Source organism: Mus caroli, unplaced genomic scaffold (genome assembly GCF_978045245.1).
Source record: "Mus caroli unplaced genomic scaffold, Mus_caroli_1 scaffold_8, whole genome shotgun sequence".
In the NCBI taxonomy this organism is placed as follows: Eukaryota; Metazoa; Chordata; class Mammalia; order Rodentia; family Muridae; genus Mus; species Mus caroli.
The window spans coordinates 60327398-60348454 of NW_028227263.1; the positions used below are offsets into that span (position 1 = coordinate 60327398).

The following is a 21057-nucleotide window of genomic DNA, read 5'->3' on the forward strand; positions in this document are numbered from 1 at the left end:
TTAGAAAGTCATTTTTTTTCTTTCATTTTGTGTATACAATGGATTACATTGGTGGAGTGTTGAATGTTAGTAGCCATCTAGAATAGGCTAAGGCTAGCAGATGGCCTTCCTGCAATGGTCTGCTATTTTCACGTGGTCTGTGACAAAGTTCCAAAGAAACTTTATTTCAGAATGGCTTCTTGCAGCTGGTATGCCTTCCCTGTAATTATTAAATTAATATAATAATTCCTGAGTTTTGGCACACTCTACCTACAGATCACAATAGAGATGCACTTTCAGGAATTAATGCTTCGTAAATGAATTAAAGATTCTATAGAATTCCTAATTTGATTCATATAATTTTAGGAAGAAAGTTTTAAGTGATGGTTTAGTTGCTTTGATAGAAAGAGGTAATAATATTTGGATCAAGACTAGAATGGGCCCATTCCTCTTACAGTAAGTAAAGACTGCACAATAAAAAATATAATGAGCTTTCATAATTACACTAAAAAGAAATAAACTTGGGACAAATTTGTATCATGGAAAAACATTTATGTCCAAGGATATAGTCACAAGTGTGAACAATAATAAGGCAAGGCAATGTAAAAACTGTTGCTTGAACTTATAGCTTATAGAATGAAATATTAATTTGAATTAAATAACAACATCCTTCTGTAACTCCCATTTTATGTAACATTTTATCTCTGAGGTAATTTTCTAAAAAACTTTCTGTCTAAGAAAGTATAAACAGGCCAGATAAAAGAAATGAAGTTGTTAGTTGAATGGTTCGGTTTGGGGAGTTCTGCCCCAATATGTCCATACATCATCTCTCTATCCATCCATCAATCCATCCATCCATCCATCCATCCATCCATCCATTCACCCAAATGTATGTGTCTATCTGTCTGTATGTACACTTATAGTTATATGTGTATATATGTAAGCATGCAAGAATATCCAGAAGATATCCCAACTGGTAATAAGGACACATGCTCCACTATGTTCATACCAGCCTTATTTATAATAGCCAGAAGCTGGAAAGAACCCAGATGTCCCTCAACAGAGGAATGGATACAGAAAATGTGCTACATTTACACAATGGAGTACTACTCAGCTATTAAAAAGAATGAATTTATGAAATTCCTAGGCAAATGGATGGACCTGGAGGGCATCATCCTGAGTGAGGTAACCCAATCACAAAAGAACTCACATGATATGTACTCACTGATAAGTGGATATTAGCCCAGAAACTTAGAATACCCAAGATACAAGGTACAATTTGCAAAACACAGGAAACTCAAGAAGAACGAAGATCAAAGTGTGGACACTTTGTCCCTTTTTAGAATTGGGAACAAAACACCCGTGGAAGGAGTTAGAGATACAAAGTTTGGAGCTGAGATGAAATGATCTCACCATCTAGAGACTGCCATACCCGAGGATCCATCCCATAATCAGCCTCCAAACGCTGACACCATTGCATACACCAGCAAGATTTTGCTGAGAGGACCCTGATATAGATGCCTTGTGAGGCTGTGCCGGGCCAGTCAAACACAGAAATGGATGGTCACAGTCAGCTTTTGGATGGAACACAGGGCCCCCAATGGAGGAGCTAGAAAAACTACCCAAGGAGCTAAAGGGGTCTGTAACCCTATAGGTGGAAGAGCAATATGAACTAACCAGTACCCCCAGAGCTCGTGTCTCTAGCTGCATATGTATCAGAAGATGGCCTAGTCGGCCATCATTGGGAAGAGAGGTCCCTTGGTCTTGCAAACTTTATATGCCTCAGTACCACAGAAAGCCAGGGCCAAGAAGTGGGAGTGGGTGGGGAAGGGAGGGGGAGTGTCTGGGGGACTTTAGGGATAGCATTTGAAACGTAAATGAAGAAAATACCTAATTAAAAAAAAGATGACTGAATAAAAGACACATGTGAAAAAGTTAAAAAAAAAAAAAAACGAATATCTGTAGAGTTTATAAGATGATTGGGCCCAACAAAAATATGAATGTGTTAAAGTGTAAATGACAACCTGAATCAATGAAAATATAACTGAATATATGAATAAATGTATGAATGTGTGTTCATATTTGCCTATATAATGATTATGAATGTCTATGCATATTTACCTATATAAAGCATCTTAATTCTTTTTCTTTCCTTCTTTCCAGTTCACAGCATTAACCAGCCTAGTCAGACAAGCCTCTGGCTATCTAGAGTTAGAAGAGAGCTATAGAAATAACTTTTTTACATTGTTCCAAGCTGCTCAGCAACAGGTTTTAATCACCCATGACAGTAATTTTAACCATACATTAAGTAAGAAAAATTTTAAGATATTTTTTAGAAATTATCAATAAGCATTCAGTATAGTTAGAGAGCGAGCAGGCCAAAAACCCTCATATTTTAAAGCTATGTCCAATGCTGTGTCCCAGGCCAGTCTGGCTTCTGTCAGTTATGTGTCGCGAACCATTGCTCCATTTCTGGTATAAACCCTACTTTGTAATGGTGAATGAATTTTTTGATGTGTTGTTGGCTTAAATGTGAGAGTATTTTATTGAGTTTTTTCCATCAATGTTCATGAGGAAGACAGATTTAAAATTCCCATTCTTTCATGAAATTTTGTATGCTTTAGGTATTAGAGTGATTGTGGCCTCATAAAACAGATTTGGCAGTGTTTAGAAGAAACAGAAGGTTTGCATTTTGTGGAATAATTTGAGTAGTATTTATATTATCTGTTCTTTGAAATTCTTGTAGAAATTTACTATAAACCATTTGGCCCGGTGCCATGCTCTGTGGTTGAGTCACCTTGACAGGCTGAGGCTTGAAAGCTATTCACAAGGCAAAAGAGTTTCACAGAAACTCACTCCTGGAGTCTGGCATTCTCTCTAACCCATACATTAATTTTCCATTCCAGTGTTAGACTAGTGTATGGATCCACGTGCTCTCTTTTAGTATTATCCTATTATATGTTCCATTTAAGATTTTATTCTGACATAGCTAAAGCCTTTCGCCAGTGTTCCAACAGTCCTAGAATGTCCTTAAGCAAGACCATGAGCATGAAATTCATTAAAAATATTGCTATTCACTGACATTCAATATAGCCTCTGGTACTACACTATCACTTTGCATAAAAGCTAAGTCACTCCCTTACACAGGAATTTACCATCACTAAGGAAGAAGGAAGTTTCAGACCAAAGGAGAAACCAGAATAGATACTTAGAACTATAGCAGAGTTACACCCATACACATGTATTTACAATGGCCTAAGGGGAAGGTGGACTATACAATAGACTAAAATAGGAACTATGGCAAGGGCACGAAGCCCTTGACCCTGGCTTCTAAGATTAAGTGAATCTTAGGTGGAGCCCTTGTTGATCCCAGATGTTAACAATGAATTCTATCCCAGGTGGTTCCTGTTAGTCCTTCTGTGTTTGCTTTCCTCTGTTTTATGTAAGATTCCAGTAACTTCTTTGTACCTTGCGGGTATGTCACCCAACTTCCTTATTGTCTTCTGCATAAAAAGTCTGATGTTTGATTTGACAAAATACATTCAGATTCTACACAACCTCTCCTGTGTCCATCTGTCTGTCATTCATCCCATCCTACGCTTTGCCCACCTGCCCCAGAGACCCTTTCCAGGCAGACAAAAGGGACCAGAGGGTCTGCGGCAGCTAGGAAATTTTTTTAAACAGTAATTTTTTTATATGACTGTTTCTATTTCCTTAAGGGATACAGGCCTATTTTTTTTGTTTAGACGACCTTGATTTATTTTGTTAAGCCCTATCTGTAATGAAAAATTTCCATTTTCTTAAGATTTTGCAATTCTATGGCACTTCCGTCATACTCAAATATTTATTACTGCTGAAATCTCTGAAGGAATTGAAGAGTACTTATATTCTTAAAATGAAATTTAAATTATTTCATAATTAAAAGTGTTCTAGAATAAAAAATTGGTTTTAGAATGGCAAACAAATTAAAATAGAAGATAATTTAGGTCCAGAATTATAAAATCATTGAGATAGTATAGATGGTAAAGTACCTCATCTAAGTTATAAATTACAAACTAGGCTTTTAAATATAATTCATATGTAATAGTTTTCATAGTTGGTTCAAAATAGTTTCTTCTATGTATTATTTGTAATTATAAGTGAAAGAGCCTTTTTACTTGGACAAAAAGGGGAATATTATCAGTTGACCTGCTGCTGCTTGTATTCTAATGATAATATTGAGAGGCCAAGAACTAATTATCCCATAGAGGAGAGAATCTCCAGCAGAACTCGGACACTGTGTGACCTTGCTCCTAAGTTATTTCAGATTGGTAAATAAAGATGCTAACAGCCAATATCTTGGCAAAACAGACATAGGTATGGTTTAGGATTTCTTAGCTCTGAGGTCTGAGAAGAATCACAATAAGATAAAGGTGGAGAAGGAATAGAACACGTCATGAGTTAGGAGAACCATATAAACATGGCTGTAAGGGTTGGCCAATTGGAATTAAGAGCAGCCCAGATGAAGCATAATAAGTAATAACTCGATGTTTCCAATGGCAAAGTAGATTCTTATAGAGGATAGATATATACCCAGCTCTAGTGTTGATTAAGGCTTATTGTAAATATAAAGGTTGGTGTGTCATTTATCTAGAAACTAATTGGTCAACAACAGGGTAGAAACCCTGGGTTGGGATTAAATAATTTTCACACATATTTTCCCGGATTTCTCTAAGGGATTTGTTCATTTCCTCTTTAAAGATGTTCATTTCCTCTTTAAAGATATCTATCATTCCCATTAGATTGAATCTAAGGTTATTTCTTGTACTTTATCTCTATTATGATATTCAGAGCTTGATTTTGTAGGATTGCTGGGCTCTCATGGTGTCATATGGCTCTGGGTGTTGTTGATTTTTTATTAAGCTGGTCTTTGGTCATCTAGGTTTGGTAGATGGTATATGTTTAGATGCTGATTTATGAGTTGATCTATATTGGATGGATGTTCTTTGTATGAGTTTACTTGGTTATACTTCCTCTCTATCTACAGACCTGAGTTGCTTGAAGTTCTATTGGGCTTCATTCCATATATTGTGTCTCCCATAAGGTTTTGGTGACCTGCATATCTTCTGGGGTTTGGGTGCTACTCTTTCATCTCAGGTCCATAATTTCAACATTTCCTGGGGTTCAGGTTGTTGTTGCACCTTCAGAAAACAAGCTCAGTTGACGGGTAGAAAATGGAGTCAAGTGGGTAGATTCAGTTTAAAACTTAAGGGTGAGTTTTAGGGAAATATGGCATACCAGGGATTAAGGCATAACCTTACCCATTTCCCATGGTGACTGCAGGCTTCCAGAAATATAGTCAGAATTGTGAGGCAAGAACCAGAGGACAGGTGCAATTTACTGCTGGCAGGTGCCTTTAGGCAAGTTGGAAGACAGAGGTTGGGGACAGAGGGCTTACCTCTTTTCTATAAATCTGCAGGTCTCCTGTAAGGCAGGCAGAGTTGTGGGTTTGGAAATGATGAATAGGTCATAGGATCGAGTTTACCACTGTTGGGGTGGTTGCTTTCATCAAGTCAAGAGCTTGGGAAGACAGGTCTTACTTGGAGTGCCTAAGTTTGGTAGGCCTCTGGAAAAACAGGCAGAATTGTGGGGTAGGAAATAGAGCACAAGGTATGGATGAAGATTACCTCTGTTAGATGTGCATTCAGGGAAGTTGGGAGGCATACACTTGGATGAGGAAGTCCTTACATGAGGTAATTCAGTTTGGCGAGCCTTTAGGAAAGGAGACACAGTTATGGCCAAGAAACAAGGTATGGAGTATAGATAACTCCTTTTAAGTTTACTTTCAGAGGAGTTTCTCATTGACTTTCTTAAATTTTTAAATAATCTTCCACTGCCTAAAAATGCTGACGTTTTCATGTCAGTAAAACCAGTATCAGGTTGATGATGAAGCAGAGGTATTCTACCAAATTTAAATATAATCTGGTCTCATCTACTCAGATAAAGTTACCTCTGAGTGCATTAGGAATAGAACCTCAGAAAGTACTCTCCATTTGGATGATTTGAGAAAGGTATCTCTAAGTGGCATTCTCAGCCCCATCAGTCTATTGTGAATGAATTTGAATGTCTGCAAATCACAACTATTGATAAGTAGTATTTTACTTTCAAGGCATTTTTTGTACCAGTGCAAAGTATGTGGTTTCTTATTAGTTGGCAAATTATCTAACAGCTACAGATGTCTGTAACACTTTGATTTGACAAAAGTTAGCAACAGAAAGCTTCCCTCTCATTTTTGAGTGATGAAAAATACTGAGTGTCCTGTGAACACAATCATTACCCTAACCCTTTTCTCTTCATTACAGAATTATTTTCCAGCAATTTCTTACTTCACTTTGGAAGGTATTAAGATGGAAAGGAATTCCAAATTTAAGTGCTGATGCTGGGCAGTGCTGGCACATGCCTTTAATCCCAGCACTTGGGAGGCAAAGGCAGGCAGATTCCTGAGTTCAAGGCCAGCCTGGTCTACAGAGTGAGTTCCAGGACAGCCAGGGCTACACAGAGAAACCTTTTCTCTAAAAACAAAAACAAAAACAAAACCCAAAAACAAACAAACAAACAAACAAAAAACAAAGGAAAAAGAGAGAAGAAAGAAAAATCTGTTTTACATTTTTCATCTGAGAAACAATCAGTAATTTTGTTAAGCAAATGTGTAAAGACAGCATATATTACTCTAAAGGTAAGGCAATCAAAGTATAATCATGCTATTTTGTAGAGGCTTTATTTCAAATGAAACAGCAATGGCATGGACTGTGGTAGACTAAAGTGTCATATACAAATCAGAAAAGATGGTCATTGTATTTCTATACAACCTAGTCAATACATTCTACTTAAAACATCCTTCTATTTACTCAATATTTTAAAAATGTGCACAAATGTATATAAAATTTTTAGGAAACATGAAGAAATTTTATATACCAATAGTTTTATATTTTAAGTTTTAGAATATTTTAACAATATCATTATATTTATGTACCTACTACATATATTGTACATGTATATGTGGCTAGTGTAAAATATCATGTAAATTCTTTTTTGAAAATATTTTCAAAGGTTTATTTAATCGTTTTATTTTGAAATTATAACATAATTATATATATTCTTCATTCCCTTTCTTCTAAATCCTCCTCTATGTACTCCCTACTCTCTTTCAATTTCAGAATCTCTTCTTATATTAATTGATGTTACATACTCATATATGTACATATATCTATGTATATAAGCATGCATATTTATTCATAAATACATGTAAATTGATGTTTTGTCTGCATGGAGGCATGCTGCATACCACCTGCATGAAATGTGCTTAGAGGCCAGGATAAAGTGATTCCATACAGTTTAAGGTCATCATAAGTTACCCATTTCTTTATGGCTAGCTAGTATCTCTAACTACAGAGCCTGCTCTTTAGTTTTTTTCTAAATATTTTTAAAAATTGTTCTCTGAGTGAATCATGAAGACTTTCCTTAGTATGTTTGATATTTTATTTCACTAAAATATATTTTACTATGCACTCATATATAGTAATTTTAAAAAGTTAGACATACTTATAGTATCAAGGATATGGATCAACTCATAAAAATATTGAGCCAGTAAAAGCAGTATTTACTCTTCTTAAACTTTCTCTTTATATTCCATTTCAACTACACATAGCTTTGAGCAGAAACCCCAAAATACATTTCTTTAATATTTTTAAATCAAAGTAATAATATGTAAAGTACATTTATAAAAAACCTATAAGCATTAAATATTTGTATTATTCATAGACATTAAATTGTCACCTTTTAGAATTATTTAAAACCTGATTTTAGATTTTCCCAGAAGTCTAAATTTCCACTTGTAGTTACAAAAAATTCTGGTTATAAAGGTGTGTTTGTTTCACTACATAAAATTGTTAGTTAATTATATTCCTTCCAGAGGAGTCATTCTTTCCTTTAGGCTTATAAAGAACATTATATATTTCATTAAAAGTAGATATGTGTTTTATTAATCAGTGTTTCTTCATCGTTTGCTGCTACATAAGATTTTGACACAATATTCTTGAACATCTTTTCAAGTTTTTTACAGATTAAATAATGAAATATTATTAAATGCAGGTGTATTGGTATCTTTATTCAAATTTTTGTTTATATGAAATTAAGTTCCAGGATGTACATTATGAAGAATCTCAGCATGTAATTAATTTATTTTCATCTTTCTGAAATAATTAATACGGTATCAAATATTTTTTAGGCATGGATATTTACTTTTGAATGTCATAAACTATAATATTTAAATATTTAAATTCTACTAAAACGTTGGGTTTTTAAAAGTTATGTGGTAATTGTAAATTGGCTGTCTAGTGCTAAACAATCATCCCTGAAAACTAAACACAAGAAACATACACAATCAACAAGTTTATTTAAGAATATATATTTGCACACAAACACACTTATGATGTATTAACAACTTAAAAATTGAGGCCCTGAATCTGAAGAATAGTATTAGCAAATTCACAGAAGGGTTCGGAGGGAGAAAATTTAAGGGAGAATGTTATAATCTAAAAGGAAAACCAAAAATAAACAGCAAGAAACAATACAGAAGCCCAAGAAGTCAGAGGAGGTACATAAATTTCACTTTGCTTTTCCTGTCTGCATGCTTTATAAATAATTCCCACAAATATGTTCAAAAGAAGTCATGAGCTAAACATTTCAATTTTGCATTACTTAGGAAAAGATTTTTTTCATAATACCAACAGTCCATTTTATATATGACCAAAAATTTTATAAAAGGATTTTATTGAATATTATAAATGTTTCCTGCATCATTGAGATTAACATGTGACTTTTATCCTTACATATATTAATGGGTAAAGATCATTAAGTGCTTATGATGAGACTTTTTCCAATTAAAGGATAAATTACATTTCACCAAGAAGTTTGACATATTTAATGCATTAAATATTTGTTCTGTATCTAAAAATTCATCAGGGTTATTCTCCTGCATTTATTTTATGTGGTGACTTGGTCTTGCTTTAGTATGTAAGTCATAGTGTCCTAATTATAATTATTTTATGTCTGTTTTCTATTTTGGAATAAAATTGTCTTCAATTTTAATGTATTTATCAATGAAACTATCCAATATTGGAATACTTTATTCTAGGTGGCATAAATACTAAACAGTGTCTTTATTTGTCACTCATGTGCGCTAATTTTCTGCTGTGAAAAATAGTTTTATATATAAGTTGCTTAATTCTGGAAAGTAAATCATGCCTGATTGTTGAACTTTTTGGCATACAGAAATTAATCTTAAATTTTTTATTACTATGGCATCAAATTTGGTTATTCTTTCAATAAATTTTAATTAAAATATTCTATCATTAACCCTTTGCTCTTGTTCATTCAGCTGCTTCTAAATTCCCTCCATTCAGATATTCAGATCCTATATTTCCTTACTATCAAATTATTGTCTTTGATTTTGTGTGTGTATATATATATACATATATATATATATATATACATATATATATACATATATATATGGCATATTTTGTTGTTGTTTTGTGTGTGTGTAACTAGTTAGGGCACTCATCTTTATGAGCAGTTAATCCTCCTGCTCTCAGAAGTTATTTGCCACTGTGACACCCTGTTTATATCTTTTTATAAGTGTAATTATATATCCTGATAAAACTTTCTGTTATTTTATATTAATTTATTTGCTTTACAACTTCTTCCAAACTCTACCTTTGTCTTTCTGCTCTAATATTTACTTTACATTTCACTATTTGTGTTCAATTGTGTTTTGCTATTTGTGACTTGATTTAAAAAGCTTTGGGTCATAATACATATTAATTTCATTTGAATGTTATTTGATTGCGGATGTTTATTTTTATTGTTTTTTGTGATGAGCTTGCTGACTATTATAATTGACATAGTGTACCTCTTTGAGTTGGTCTATATTTAAATTGTCTTTGCTTTATTTTTTAAACTATTCTCAAAATTTAATTTATGCCTTTCTAATTGTTCCCATTTTATCATTTATTATCAGTTAATTTAGAATATGGAAAAGTAATTTGGGATGATTTAATTTATCGTTTATCTGTTAAGACTTATTTTGATTCAGCATGTATTTTACTGGGCTTGACTCACACGGTATAATATTCTTCAGGATAATCCATGCTGCTGCAAATAGAAAAGAAAGAAGGAATGCAGATGTCATCACAGTTGTTGATTAGCAGGCTAAAGAACTGATGGTGCTTATTGGAGAAGAATACTTGATATACACTTGTCCTGATATTTTGAGGTAAATTTTCTATATATTTCTGTTAGATTCTATTGGTACCTAGTGAAAACACCTGCAACATTTAAATATGATTAGAGGCTAACTATTAAAATCTTTATAATGTTCCTATAGTGGCATTTATTTAAAATTAGTCATTTTGCCTTCATACCGAGATGCCCTGGCATTGAAAGAACAGATATGTATAATTATAATTAGTTTCTTTTAGTGTTTTTTCATTTGGTTATGATTTTGAATCCAATTACTTTTTCACCTAAGTCTGTACTGGCTTAGAGTAATTGTAAGATATCCTAACAGGTCAGTCTCATTAACTTAACTTACTCAAGCTCCTTGTGGCCATGCACCTCAGCTGGATTTGGACTGTTCATAGATGTGTTGTCATCGAGCAATCTTTTCAAAGACCTCATGCAATATCACTTTGTGTATTATTTCTGCCTACTATATTGTCATTTAACTCCTAACATTGATTTTATATTGAAAATATATAAGTAGCAAGAATTATTAAATCCTTCTATAAATATTGACAATTTATAATACACATTCAGGAGACACCTTCTAAAAGTAGCTAGGACCAGCTGTTCAATAGCCTGTGGAGTTTCAACACACTACCATCTTTGCACTTTTTCTGCATAAAAAGTGGTGTATAATTACTCTGACATGGACCTTTGTGAAAGGTTGTAGGTAACCACTGCCCTTTGTTTTCTGTAGCATATTGCAGCCATGATTAAAACGTGATGTATACTGCTTTATGATAAGATTACTGGTTACTTATTCCAAATTCAAATATGACACTGCTGCAAAAGATGACTCTGAACCTATCACAAATACCAGGTTTACTAACACTTTGCAAAGTGATTCATCTACTAATAAACCTGTATTTCACATCTTTTGTGTAACAATAAGAAATGTGTTAGGTGTTGTAATATTCAATTAAGTTTACATATTAATTTCACTGTTCAGTTTATTGTTGTTCTAAATTAATTTGTGGATATTTTAAACCTTGATCCTGTTTGATATTTGCCAATATTATACTGAAATACTTGTCTCTTCAATAGATGCTATACTAATATATTTGGTAGAATATTGCTTCGCTTTGTATCTCGATAAAACTGTTTACAGCCAATTTGCAAAGAAATGAATTGTGAAAATAAGGATTAAATGTAGTTAATGTGCATTAGCTAATGCCACCAAGTAGTTTTCTTTAAGCTTTGTGCATTCCATGCTGTAAGAATGTTGTGGTTCCCAGATAAAACATTCAATACATCTGACTCAATTACAAAGTAACTGTTGCTATCTTCTCTTCCTTTGTCCCAAGTTTTCTGTCTGTTTCAAATCTGTTTATTCAACTTTTCTTAGGTTGTTTTGTTTCTACTTAATTAATATTTAATACTGAGGTATTATTTTTGGTGGTTGTCATGAAGATTTGTTAAAACATATATTTTTTGAAGCTGATAGCAGCTCACATTTAATTTCACACGATTAGACCTCTGTATTTCAACACATGTACTTGTTTATAAATTTTAGAAATTATGATTTTTTTAAGTTGTGTATTATTCGGGGAATCTAAGTGTGCATTGACCACTATTGGAAAAACATGTGATATACAGTAGTGTTCATAAATGTCAACCAAGCCTGTAGTTCAACATAGTCCTAAAAACATGGAAGTTATATGAATTGCATCATGTTTAGTTATATATATAACATTTTCTCCTCCAGGGCTCATCTGGTTAAAAATTATTTCATGTGTTAGTGGGGACGTGTATTCAGATCCTGTTACCATATGCAAGCATTTCATTTTAAGACATTGAAATTACCATCTGTAATATGAGTGATTTTTCAGGAAAAACTCGAGGTTTCTCCACAGTGAGACAATTCTGACTCATGCATGGACAGTTAATTATTCCCAAATTTTCAAGCAAATGGCCTATTCAGACATTCCAAAAGTAAAGTGGGATAATTTCCAAAAGGCCCCTTTTTCCATGATCATCCTTTTTCTCTTTCCCAAGCTGTCCTGTTACGTCCATGTCTCTTACCTTTACTTCTGTTTCCCCCATTTCTTTCTGTATTCATATGTGTATTTACATGGATAAAATCATAGAACATGAATGCATGTAGATAAATACATATATGATAATAAAATTATAAACAATTTTAAAAATACACTTCACATATTAAATTTCACTGGGCATTGCAAATAGATGCAGGTTGTTTACCTGGAAGAACTTACCATATTTTAATTAACTTAAAATTTATTAAGATAACAGGTTTATGAGACAGTTATTATTATTATAGAAACTAATATAATATATGATATATTATAATTATAAATGTTTATCATTAGGGAGTACAATTTGACAGATAGCCACAGTTATGTGTACTGACAATTAGGAATATTAAGCAATGTACGTAAGCCAAAGAAATAAATGCTTGATTTTTTGCACATACAGGCCAGTTTTGGAAACAAAACCATAGGGACTTTTAAAGAAAGTTGTTGTGATCTATGAATTAATTTAAATTATTCTCAGTTGTTTTTTTCTCTTTCAGACAAACTTGTACTTTGAGACTATGGCCAACTCCACCCTGGTAACTGAGTTCCTCCTGGAAGTTTTTGTTGAGCTCAGGATACTATTCAGTGTGCTGTTCCTGTTGGCGTACCTGGGCAGCCTGTTAGGGAATCTTATCATCATCATTGTTACTACAGTTGACCAGACACTGAACACACCCATGTACTTCTTCCTCAGGAATCTGTCCATCTTAGATATGTGCTATGTTTCTGTTACTTTGCCCAATGTCTGTATCAACTGTCTCACTGACCACAGGGATATTTCTGTTCCTCAGTGTATAGCACAGATTTTTTTTTTTTTTTGCAGCTGTAGAGATTCTGTTTCTTTTTCTTTTTATTAAATATTTTCTTTATATACATTTCAAATGCTATTCCGAAAGTTCCCTATACGCTCCCCCCACCCTGCTTCCCTACCCATCCACTCCCACTTCTTGGCCCTGGCATTCCGCTGTACTGGGGCATATAAAGTTTGCAATATCAAGGGGCCTCTCTTCCTAGTGATCGTTGACTAGGCCATCCTCTGCTACATATGCAGCTAGAGGCATGAGCTCTGGGGGGTACTGGTTAGTTCATATTGTTGTTCCACCTATAGGGCTGTAGACCCCTTCAGCTCTTTGGGTGCTTTCTCTAGCTTCTCCATTGGGGGCCCTGTTTTCCATCTTATAGATGACTGTGAGCATCCCTCTCCTATACTCTGTGATCATGAACTACCAAGTCTGTGTTCAGATGATGCTGGCTTCCCTATTTAGCTCTCTTGCCATTGCAAGTGTGCACACTTTCAAAACTTTCCAGCTGTTCTTTTGTCACTCTAATGTACTCCATCAGTTCTGTGATATTCCTGCTTTGCAGAGGCTTTCTTACTCTGAAACCTTTAACAACAAACTTCTAATTATGTCTGTCATTGGTGTTGGTAGTAGCTGTTTGACATTCATTGCTATTTCATATGCTCACATATTGTCAACTGTGTTCAAAATTCCTGTCAAAGGAGAGAGAGGGGGGGGAATTGAATTGGAATTTTGATAGGGATTGATAGATTTGTGGAAAGATATTCTGTAAATTTGGTTTTGTCATGGAATACCTTGGTTTCTCTATTTATGGTAATTGAGTATTTTGCTGGGTATAGTAGCCTAGGCTGGCATTGGTTTTCTTTTAGGGTCTGTATGACATCTGCCCAGGATCTTCTGGCTCTCATAGTCTCTGTGGATAAGTCAGATATAATTCTGATAGGTCTGTCTTTATATGTTACTTGACCTTTTCCCCATACTGCTTTTGATATTCTTTCTTTGTTTTGTGCATTTGGTGTTTTAATTATTATGTGACAGTAGGAATTTCTTTTTTGATCCAAACTATTTGGAGTTCTGCAGAATTCTAGTATGTTCATGGGCATCTCTTTCTTTAGGTTGGTGGTTTTTTTCTATAATTTTGTTAAATATATTTACTGGTCCTATAAGTTGAAAATATTCCTTCTTATCTATACCTACTATACGTAGGTTTGGTATTCTTATTTTTTTCCTGGATTTCCTGGATATTTTGGGTTAGGATCTTTTTGCATTTCACATTTTCTTTGTTTGTTGTGTGAATGTTTTCTATGGAATCTTGTACCTGAAATTCTCTCCTCTATCTCTTGTATTCTGTTGGTTATGCTTGCATCAATGGCTCCTGACTTCTTTCCTAGGTTTTCTCTTTCCTGAGTGGTCTCCCTTTGTGATTTCTTTATTGTTTCTACTTCCATTTTTAGATCCTGGATAGTTATGTTCAATTCTTTCTTCTGTTTGGAAATATTTTCCTGTACCTCTTTAGGAGATTTTCGTGTTTCCTCTCTAAGGGCTACCTGTTTACCTGTGTTTTCCTGTATTTCTTTAAGGGAGTTATTTATGTCTCTCTTATAGTCCTCCATCTTCTTCATGAGAAGTGACTTTGGATTCATATCTTGCTTTTTCTGACGTGATGGTGTATCACTTGCTATGGTGAGAGAGTTAGGTTTTTATGTTGCCAATTATCCTTGGTTTCTGTAGCTTCTCTTCTTAAGCTTACCTCCTGTCTTAGTCAGGATTTCTATTCCTGCACAAACATCATGACCAAGAAGCAAGTTGGGGAGGAAAGGGTTTATTCGGCTTACACTTCCATGCTGCTGTTCATCACCAAAGGAAATCAGGAGTGGAACTCAGACAGGTCAGGGAGCAGGAGCTGATGCAGAGGCCATGGAGGGATGTTCCTTACTGGCTTGCCTCCCCTGGATTGCTCAGCCTACTCTCTTATAGAACCCAAGACTACCAGCCCAGGGATGGTCCCACCCACAGGGGCCTTTCCCCCTTGATCACTAATTGAGAAAATGCTTTACAGTTGGATCTCATGGAGGCATTTCCTCAACTGAAGCTCCTTTCTCTGTGATAACTCAGCTGTGTCAAGTTGACACAAAAATAGCCAGTACACCTCCTGTCATCTGATTATCTCAAGTGCTCCCTGTCCTTGATATATCTGATTGGAGCGTGTCTTTCATGTATTCTACTTGAGTCAGAACTCCTCATAGTCCAGCTTTCTTTATGATTAATTCCAGGATCCTGTAATCCTGAGATTCTGTGTGTGTGAGAGTTCTTGGCAATCAAGCTTCCTCTGAGACTCTGAAAACATGGTGTGACCAAATTCCTGGGATCCTAAGATCCTGAGCGTATTAGAGCTGGAAGTGGTACCTCTTATGGGGACCGTGGGGCTGTCCACTCTATTTGAAACCAAGGTAGACCAGTGCTGACTGGAAGGAACCTGAGCCACTGCTGTGGCAGGGTTCCTTTGTCCCTGCTTCTGTTGGCCCTAGACCCTCACAATTATGTTGGAACAGATGTTGCATTTCATTCAGCAGTGATTCTAAGATCATAGGAGTGCTAGGTTGCCTGGCTGGTGGACAGTCTTCTGGGGACCATGGGACCATCTGCCAAGTTCATGCACAAGGTGGTCTAGTGCTGGCACAGCACTGTTCAGCATCCTTAGTCATCAGGGAAATGCAAATCAAAACAACCCTGAGATTCCACATCACACCAACCAGAATAGCTAAGATCAAAAAGTCAGGTGACAGCAGGGGCTGAGGAGGTTGTGGAGAAAAGAGGAGCACTCCTTCACTGATGGTGGAATTGCAAGCTGGTACAACCACTCTGGAAATCAGTTTGGCAGTCCCTCACAAAGTTGGACATAGTACTACCCGAGGACACAGCTAAACCACTCCTGGGCATATACCCAGAAGATTCTCCAACATGTAATAAGGACACATGCTCCACTATGTTCATAGCAGCCTTATTTATAATAGCCAGAGCTGGAAAGAACCCAGATGTCCCTCAACAGAGGAATGGATACAGAAAATATGGTACATTTACAAAATGGAGTACTACTCAGCTATTAAAAACAATGAATTCATGAAATTCTTAGGCAAATAGATGGATCTGAAGGGTATAATCATCAGTGAGGTAACCCTATCACAAAAGAACACACATCATATGCACTCACTGATAAGCGAATATTATCCCAGAAACATATAATATCCAAGATATAATTTGCAAAACACATGAAACTTAAGAAGAAGGAAGACCAAAGTGTGGATACTTCACTGTTTCTTAGAATGGGAAACAAAATACCCACGGAAGGAGATACAGTGACAAAGTGCAGAACTAAGAGGAAAGGAAAGACCATCCAGAGACTGCTCCACTTGGGGATCCATCCCATATATAACCACTAAACCCAGACAATATTGCTTATGTCAGAAAGAATTTGCTGAAAGAACCCTGTCATAGCTCTCTTTTGTGAGGCTATGCCAATGCCTGGCAAATACAGAAGTGAATGCTCACAATCATCTATTGGATGTAACACAGGGCCCCTAATGAAGGAGCTAGAGAAAGTATCCAAGGAGCTGAAGGAGTCTGAAACCCTATAGGAGGATTAACAATATGAACTAACCAGTACCCCCAGAACTGTGTCTCTAGTTGCATATGTAGCAGAGGATGGCCTAGTCAGCCATCAATGGGAGAAGAGGCCCTCCCATTGCTAAGATCATGTGCCCCAGTACAGGGGAATGCCAGTGCCAGGAAATGGGAGTGGGTGGATTGGTGAGGAGGTTGGCGGAGGGTAGAGGGGGCTTTGGGGATAGCATTTGAAATGTAAATGAAGAAAATATTTAATAAAATGCCTTTAAAACAAACAATAAATTCGTGAAATTCTTAGGCAAATGAGTGGAAGTAGAAAAAATCTTGAGTGAAGTAACCCAATCACAAAAGTACACACATGGTATTCACTCACTGATAAGTGGATATTAGCTGAGAAGCTCAGAATACCCAAGCTACAATTCACAATACACATGAAGCTCCAGAAGGAAGACTAAAGTATTGGTGCTTCGGTCCTTGTTAGAAGGGGAACAAAATACTCATAGGAGCAAATATGGAGATAAAGTGTTGAGCAGAGATGGAAGGAAAGGCCATCCAGAGACTGTCCCACCTGGAAATTCATCTCCTATACAGATACCAAACCCATACACACTTTTTTTTTCTATTTATTTTATTAGTTATTTTCTTTATTTACATTTCAAATGTTATCCCCTTTCCTTGTTTCCCTTCTGAAAACCTCCTATCTTCTTTCCCCACTCCCCATGCTCACCAACCCACCCACTCCAGCTTCCTGGCCCTGCCATTAATTCCCCTACACTGGGACATAAAACCTTCACAGGATCAAGAGCCTCTCATCCCATTGATGACCTACTAGTCCATCCTTGGCTATATATGCAGCTAGAGCTATGAATCTCACTATGTGGGAGTTAGAGAATTAAGTAAAGTAGCTGAAACAGTTTGCAACTCTATAGGAAAAGTGTGTCCATATGCTGAAATTTGGCGTAGGCCAAGTTAAAAATATTATTGTATAGAGAACCTTTCAAAAAGCATTTATGCAATAATCCAGCAGACTCTAATAACTTCATACATATATACAGTTTGGCATCAAGTTGAAAACGAATAGAGTAATTTTTTTATGAGACTGACAATCATCTAAGAAAATAATTTGGATATGCATTTAAGGGCATTTCCAGATAAGCTTTACCTTGGTAGATGTATGTACCCTAGCTATAGATGGTTCTGTTTTCTAGATTTATTACATGGACACTATGGAAGAAGATAGGATAGAGTAACATTATAATGGTATATTTTGTCAGTCTGTGCCTTTTCTGACTATAAGTACAATATGATCATCTCTTTCATGATTCTGAGACAAACTTCTCTCTCATAATGGATTAATGTGCAAATCATGTGCTAAAATCAATCCTTCCCTTTTCATGTTGTCTTTTTTTTCAAATATATTTTGCCACAGCCTTAAGAAAAGTAATTAATACAAGGGGTAAGGAATGAATATTTAAACACATTTCCTGTTCTTTCAATTTTGTTCAAAGCTATAACATTTCCAATGCTATATACTGTATAACTAAGAAATTGAATAATAAATTTAAATTTATGGTAAATATGAACATTTTATTTATTATGTATTCCAGTGTATTTTGGGGGCGCATAAGTAGTATATGGTCCATAAAAAGCACTGCTTAATTTGACACTAATTATCTTAAAACATGGTACCATAATAAAGATATTACAAATTTGCCTTTAGGGATTACAAAGGAGTAACCAAATTACTTAGAATGGTCTGTAATTTATGTTTCAATCATGTGAAGCTTCATATGAATCCATATCATAGTTTATAAAAGGGTAAAATATTTATCTTGTTGCTTATATTGGCATATTCATGATGAAACATGATTTTAGTTTAGGTCAGAACTCTGCGTTTTCTCACGACTATAAAGACACAACAATAGTTTTGATTTTATATTTTTTGAAAGAGAGTCACATGTTCTATTTTGTTTTCAGGTTATGCATTGCTAAGCTGAATTCTAAATATTTTAAGAATTTTTTCCTTTTCAACTTGACCTTCTTGAAAGTCTCCCGAAAGATAGCTGAAGAGTCATCCTTTTCTAGGACTGTGAAGATTGTGATTTGCGTTAAGGTACAAAGGAAGTTAGCAACATGTTAAAATATTCTCTCTAAAACCATTTTTAAAAAGATATTATAAATACTTAGGGAATATAGGGCAGATATGAATATTAATATTATTTAGCAGTGATTTATTCACTCGTATTTCTCCTGTTTAGCCTCTTTCTGTATTATTCCAGCATGATGGTGGATTAACTGGGTAAATATAAATTTCAACCAACTACAACATGTTCTTGTTTTGTACTGCAGACTTCTTTTCTGTAAATTGCCCAAATGAGACCTTTCTCTTCTTTTAAAACTATAGTTTCTAAAATACCACCTCTAAAATATCCTGCATACATATCTGAAACAGCAAATTGACTAGTGTGCAAACCAAGGTATTTTATTTCCCTAAAACATAATCTAAAGTTTTTTTTTAATTGGTAGGATTTTTGTACATGCTTACCTATTTCAATAGAGAGTACAATGCCCCCAAACTCTCTCTGTTATTTTGTATCATTTGCTCTTACAGCAGAGAAAGAGAGAGAGAGAGAGAGAGAGAGAGAGAGAGAGAGAGAGAGAGAGAGAGAGAGAGAGAGAGAGAGAGAGCACAAAGAGGAAGAAGGCAAGAATACAAGAGTGAGGGCAGAAAAAATGATTTACTTATGGAAATGTACAAGTAATTTAGGTAGTTTCCTGACTCTTTTACACTTAGTGTATTTATACATTGGTGTAAGTATTTGAGACTTTGCCAATTATAATTAATTTTTCTTCATTTGACAGGTTGTGTGAATAATCTATTATGACCAATGTCACTGCAGTAACTGGATTCATACTTATGGGTTTCTCTGATATCCACGAGCTACAGACACTATGTGGAGTGTTATTTCTAGTAATATACCTGGAAATTTTAATGAGTAACTTCCTCATCATCATTCTCATCACTGTGGATCTGAAGTTCCAAAGACCCATGTACTTCTTCTTGAAGAATTTATCCCTTTTGGATGTCTTTCTTGTGTCTGTTACAATTCCAAATTTCTTTGTCAATAGCCTTACTCACAAAAATTCCATTTCCATACCTGGATGTGCATTTCAGGTATTTTTCATGGCTTTCCTTGGACCAGGAGAAGTATTTGTTCTTACTACAATGTCATATGATCGCTATGTTGCCATTTGCAGTCCCCTACATTATGAGGTCATTATGAATAGTGATATCTGTGTCGTGATGATGAGTGTTTCCTGGGGCACTGGATTATTCTTTGGAGTCATGTACACAGCTGGCACATTTTCCATGCTTTTCTGTGGCTCTAATGTGATCCCACAGATTTTCTGTGATGTTCCATCACTTTTAAGGATTTCCTGCTCTGGATCACTCATGACCATTTATATAAGTCATGGAATTGGTGTTTGTCTAGGCATGTCTTGTTTTATCTGTGTTGTGATTTCCTACGTTTACATTTTCTCCACTGTGCTGAAGATTCCTACCACTAAAGGTCAGTCCAAAGCATTTGGCACCTGCATCCCCCACCTCACTGTTTTCAGTGTTTTCATTGCTACTGCTTGCTTTGTCTATCTGAAGCCACCCTCAAATACAGCATCACTTACAGATAGACTGTTTTCTGTGTTGTATACTGTGCTACCACCAGCACTCAATCCTATAATCTACAGCTTAAGAAACAATGATGTTGATAGTGCTCTGAAGAAACTGCTTCATAATCTCTACTCAAGAGACTTCCTTCATGTAATACATCAAAGTGTTTGAGAGTGACATAGTATATCCGAGGCAATAGGGACATTTTATGATTTTTACATTTGAAAAATGTGAGAAATTTCTATATTTAATCATTTGGCAACTCATTGCATTTGAAACGAATTGGCATGGAAAGCATATGAATTAACAAGTTAAGATTCACCCTGATTTCTATGAGATTCTGCCAAATGGTGAGAGGCAATAATCTCAGAGAATATAAAAAATCAAGTGGCTTACTGGAGATTTACCTAGCTTTATAATGCAACAGAGGTGATAGAGGCATACAGTGTATTTGAAGAAAGGTGTGTTTCCATTCTGTGCTTGCATGATCATAATGTGTCTCATTGTCTAAGATCTGCAATTTAGAAATATTCACTTCTGACTCTGTGAAGGTAAATGCTTTCTATCTGATTTTTAAAGAGGTGGTGGATTCTATTATAACTATAGCAGAAATCACTTGGTTATG

The 21057-nt window shown here is 35.2% G+C and overlaps 2 protein-coding genes across 2 annotated transcripts; both read left to right on the top strand.

The window, feature by feature from the left end:
* Positions 1–12856: 12856 nt before the first annotated feature.
* Positions 12857–13874, top strand: LOC110299227 (olfactory receptor 14C36-like). The gene is made up of 2 exons (XM_021168874.2): positions 12857–13174; positions 13521–13874. Exons 1-2 carry the CDS (start codon positions 12857–12859, stop codon positions 13872–13874), a joined length of 672 nt encoding a protein of 223 aa, XP_021024533.2.
* A 5769-nt stretch (positions 13875–19643) lies between these two features.
* Positions 19644–20603, top strand: LOC110299337 (olfactory receptor 14A2-like). Its single transcript, XM_021169013.1, has one exon. It carries the CDS (start codon positions 19644–19646, stop codon positions 20601–20603), a length of 960 nt encoding a protein of 319 aa, XP_021024672.1.
* The last annotated feature ends 454 nt before the right edge of the window (positions 20604–21057 follow it).

Excerpts from the sequence above, each read along its gene's own strand:
- LOC110299227 (XM_021168874.2), top strand. The coding sequence starts at position 12,857 with ATGGCCAACTCCACCCTGGTAACTGAGTTCCTCCTGGAAGTTTTTGTT. Across the intron at positions 13,175-13,520 it reads TTTGCAGCTGTAGAGATTCT|ATGACTGTGAGCATCCCTCT; the intron begins GTTTCTTTTTCT and ends TCCATCTTATAG.
- LOC110299337 (XM_021169013.1), top strand. The coding sequence starts at position 19,644 with ATGACCAATGTCACTGCAGTAACTGGATTCATACTTATGGGTTTCTCT.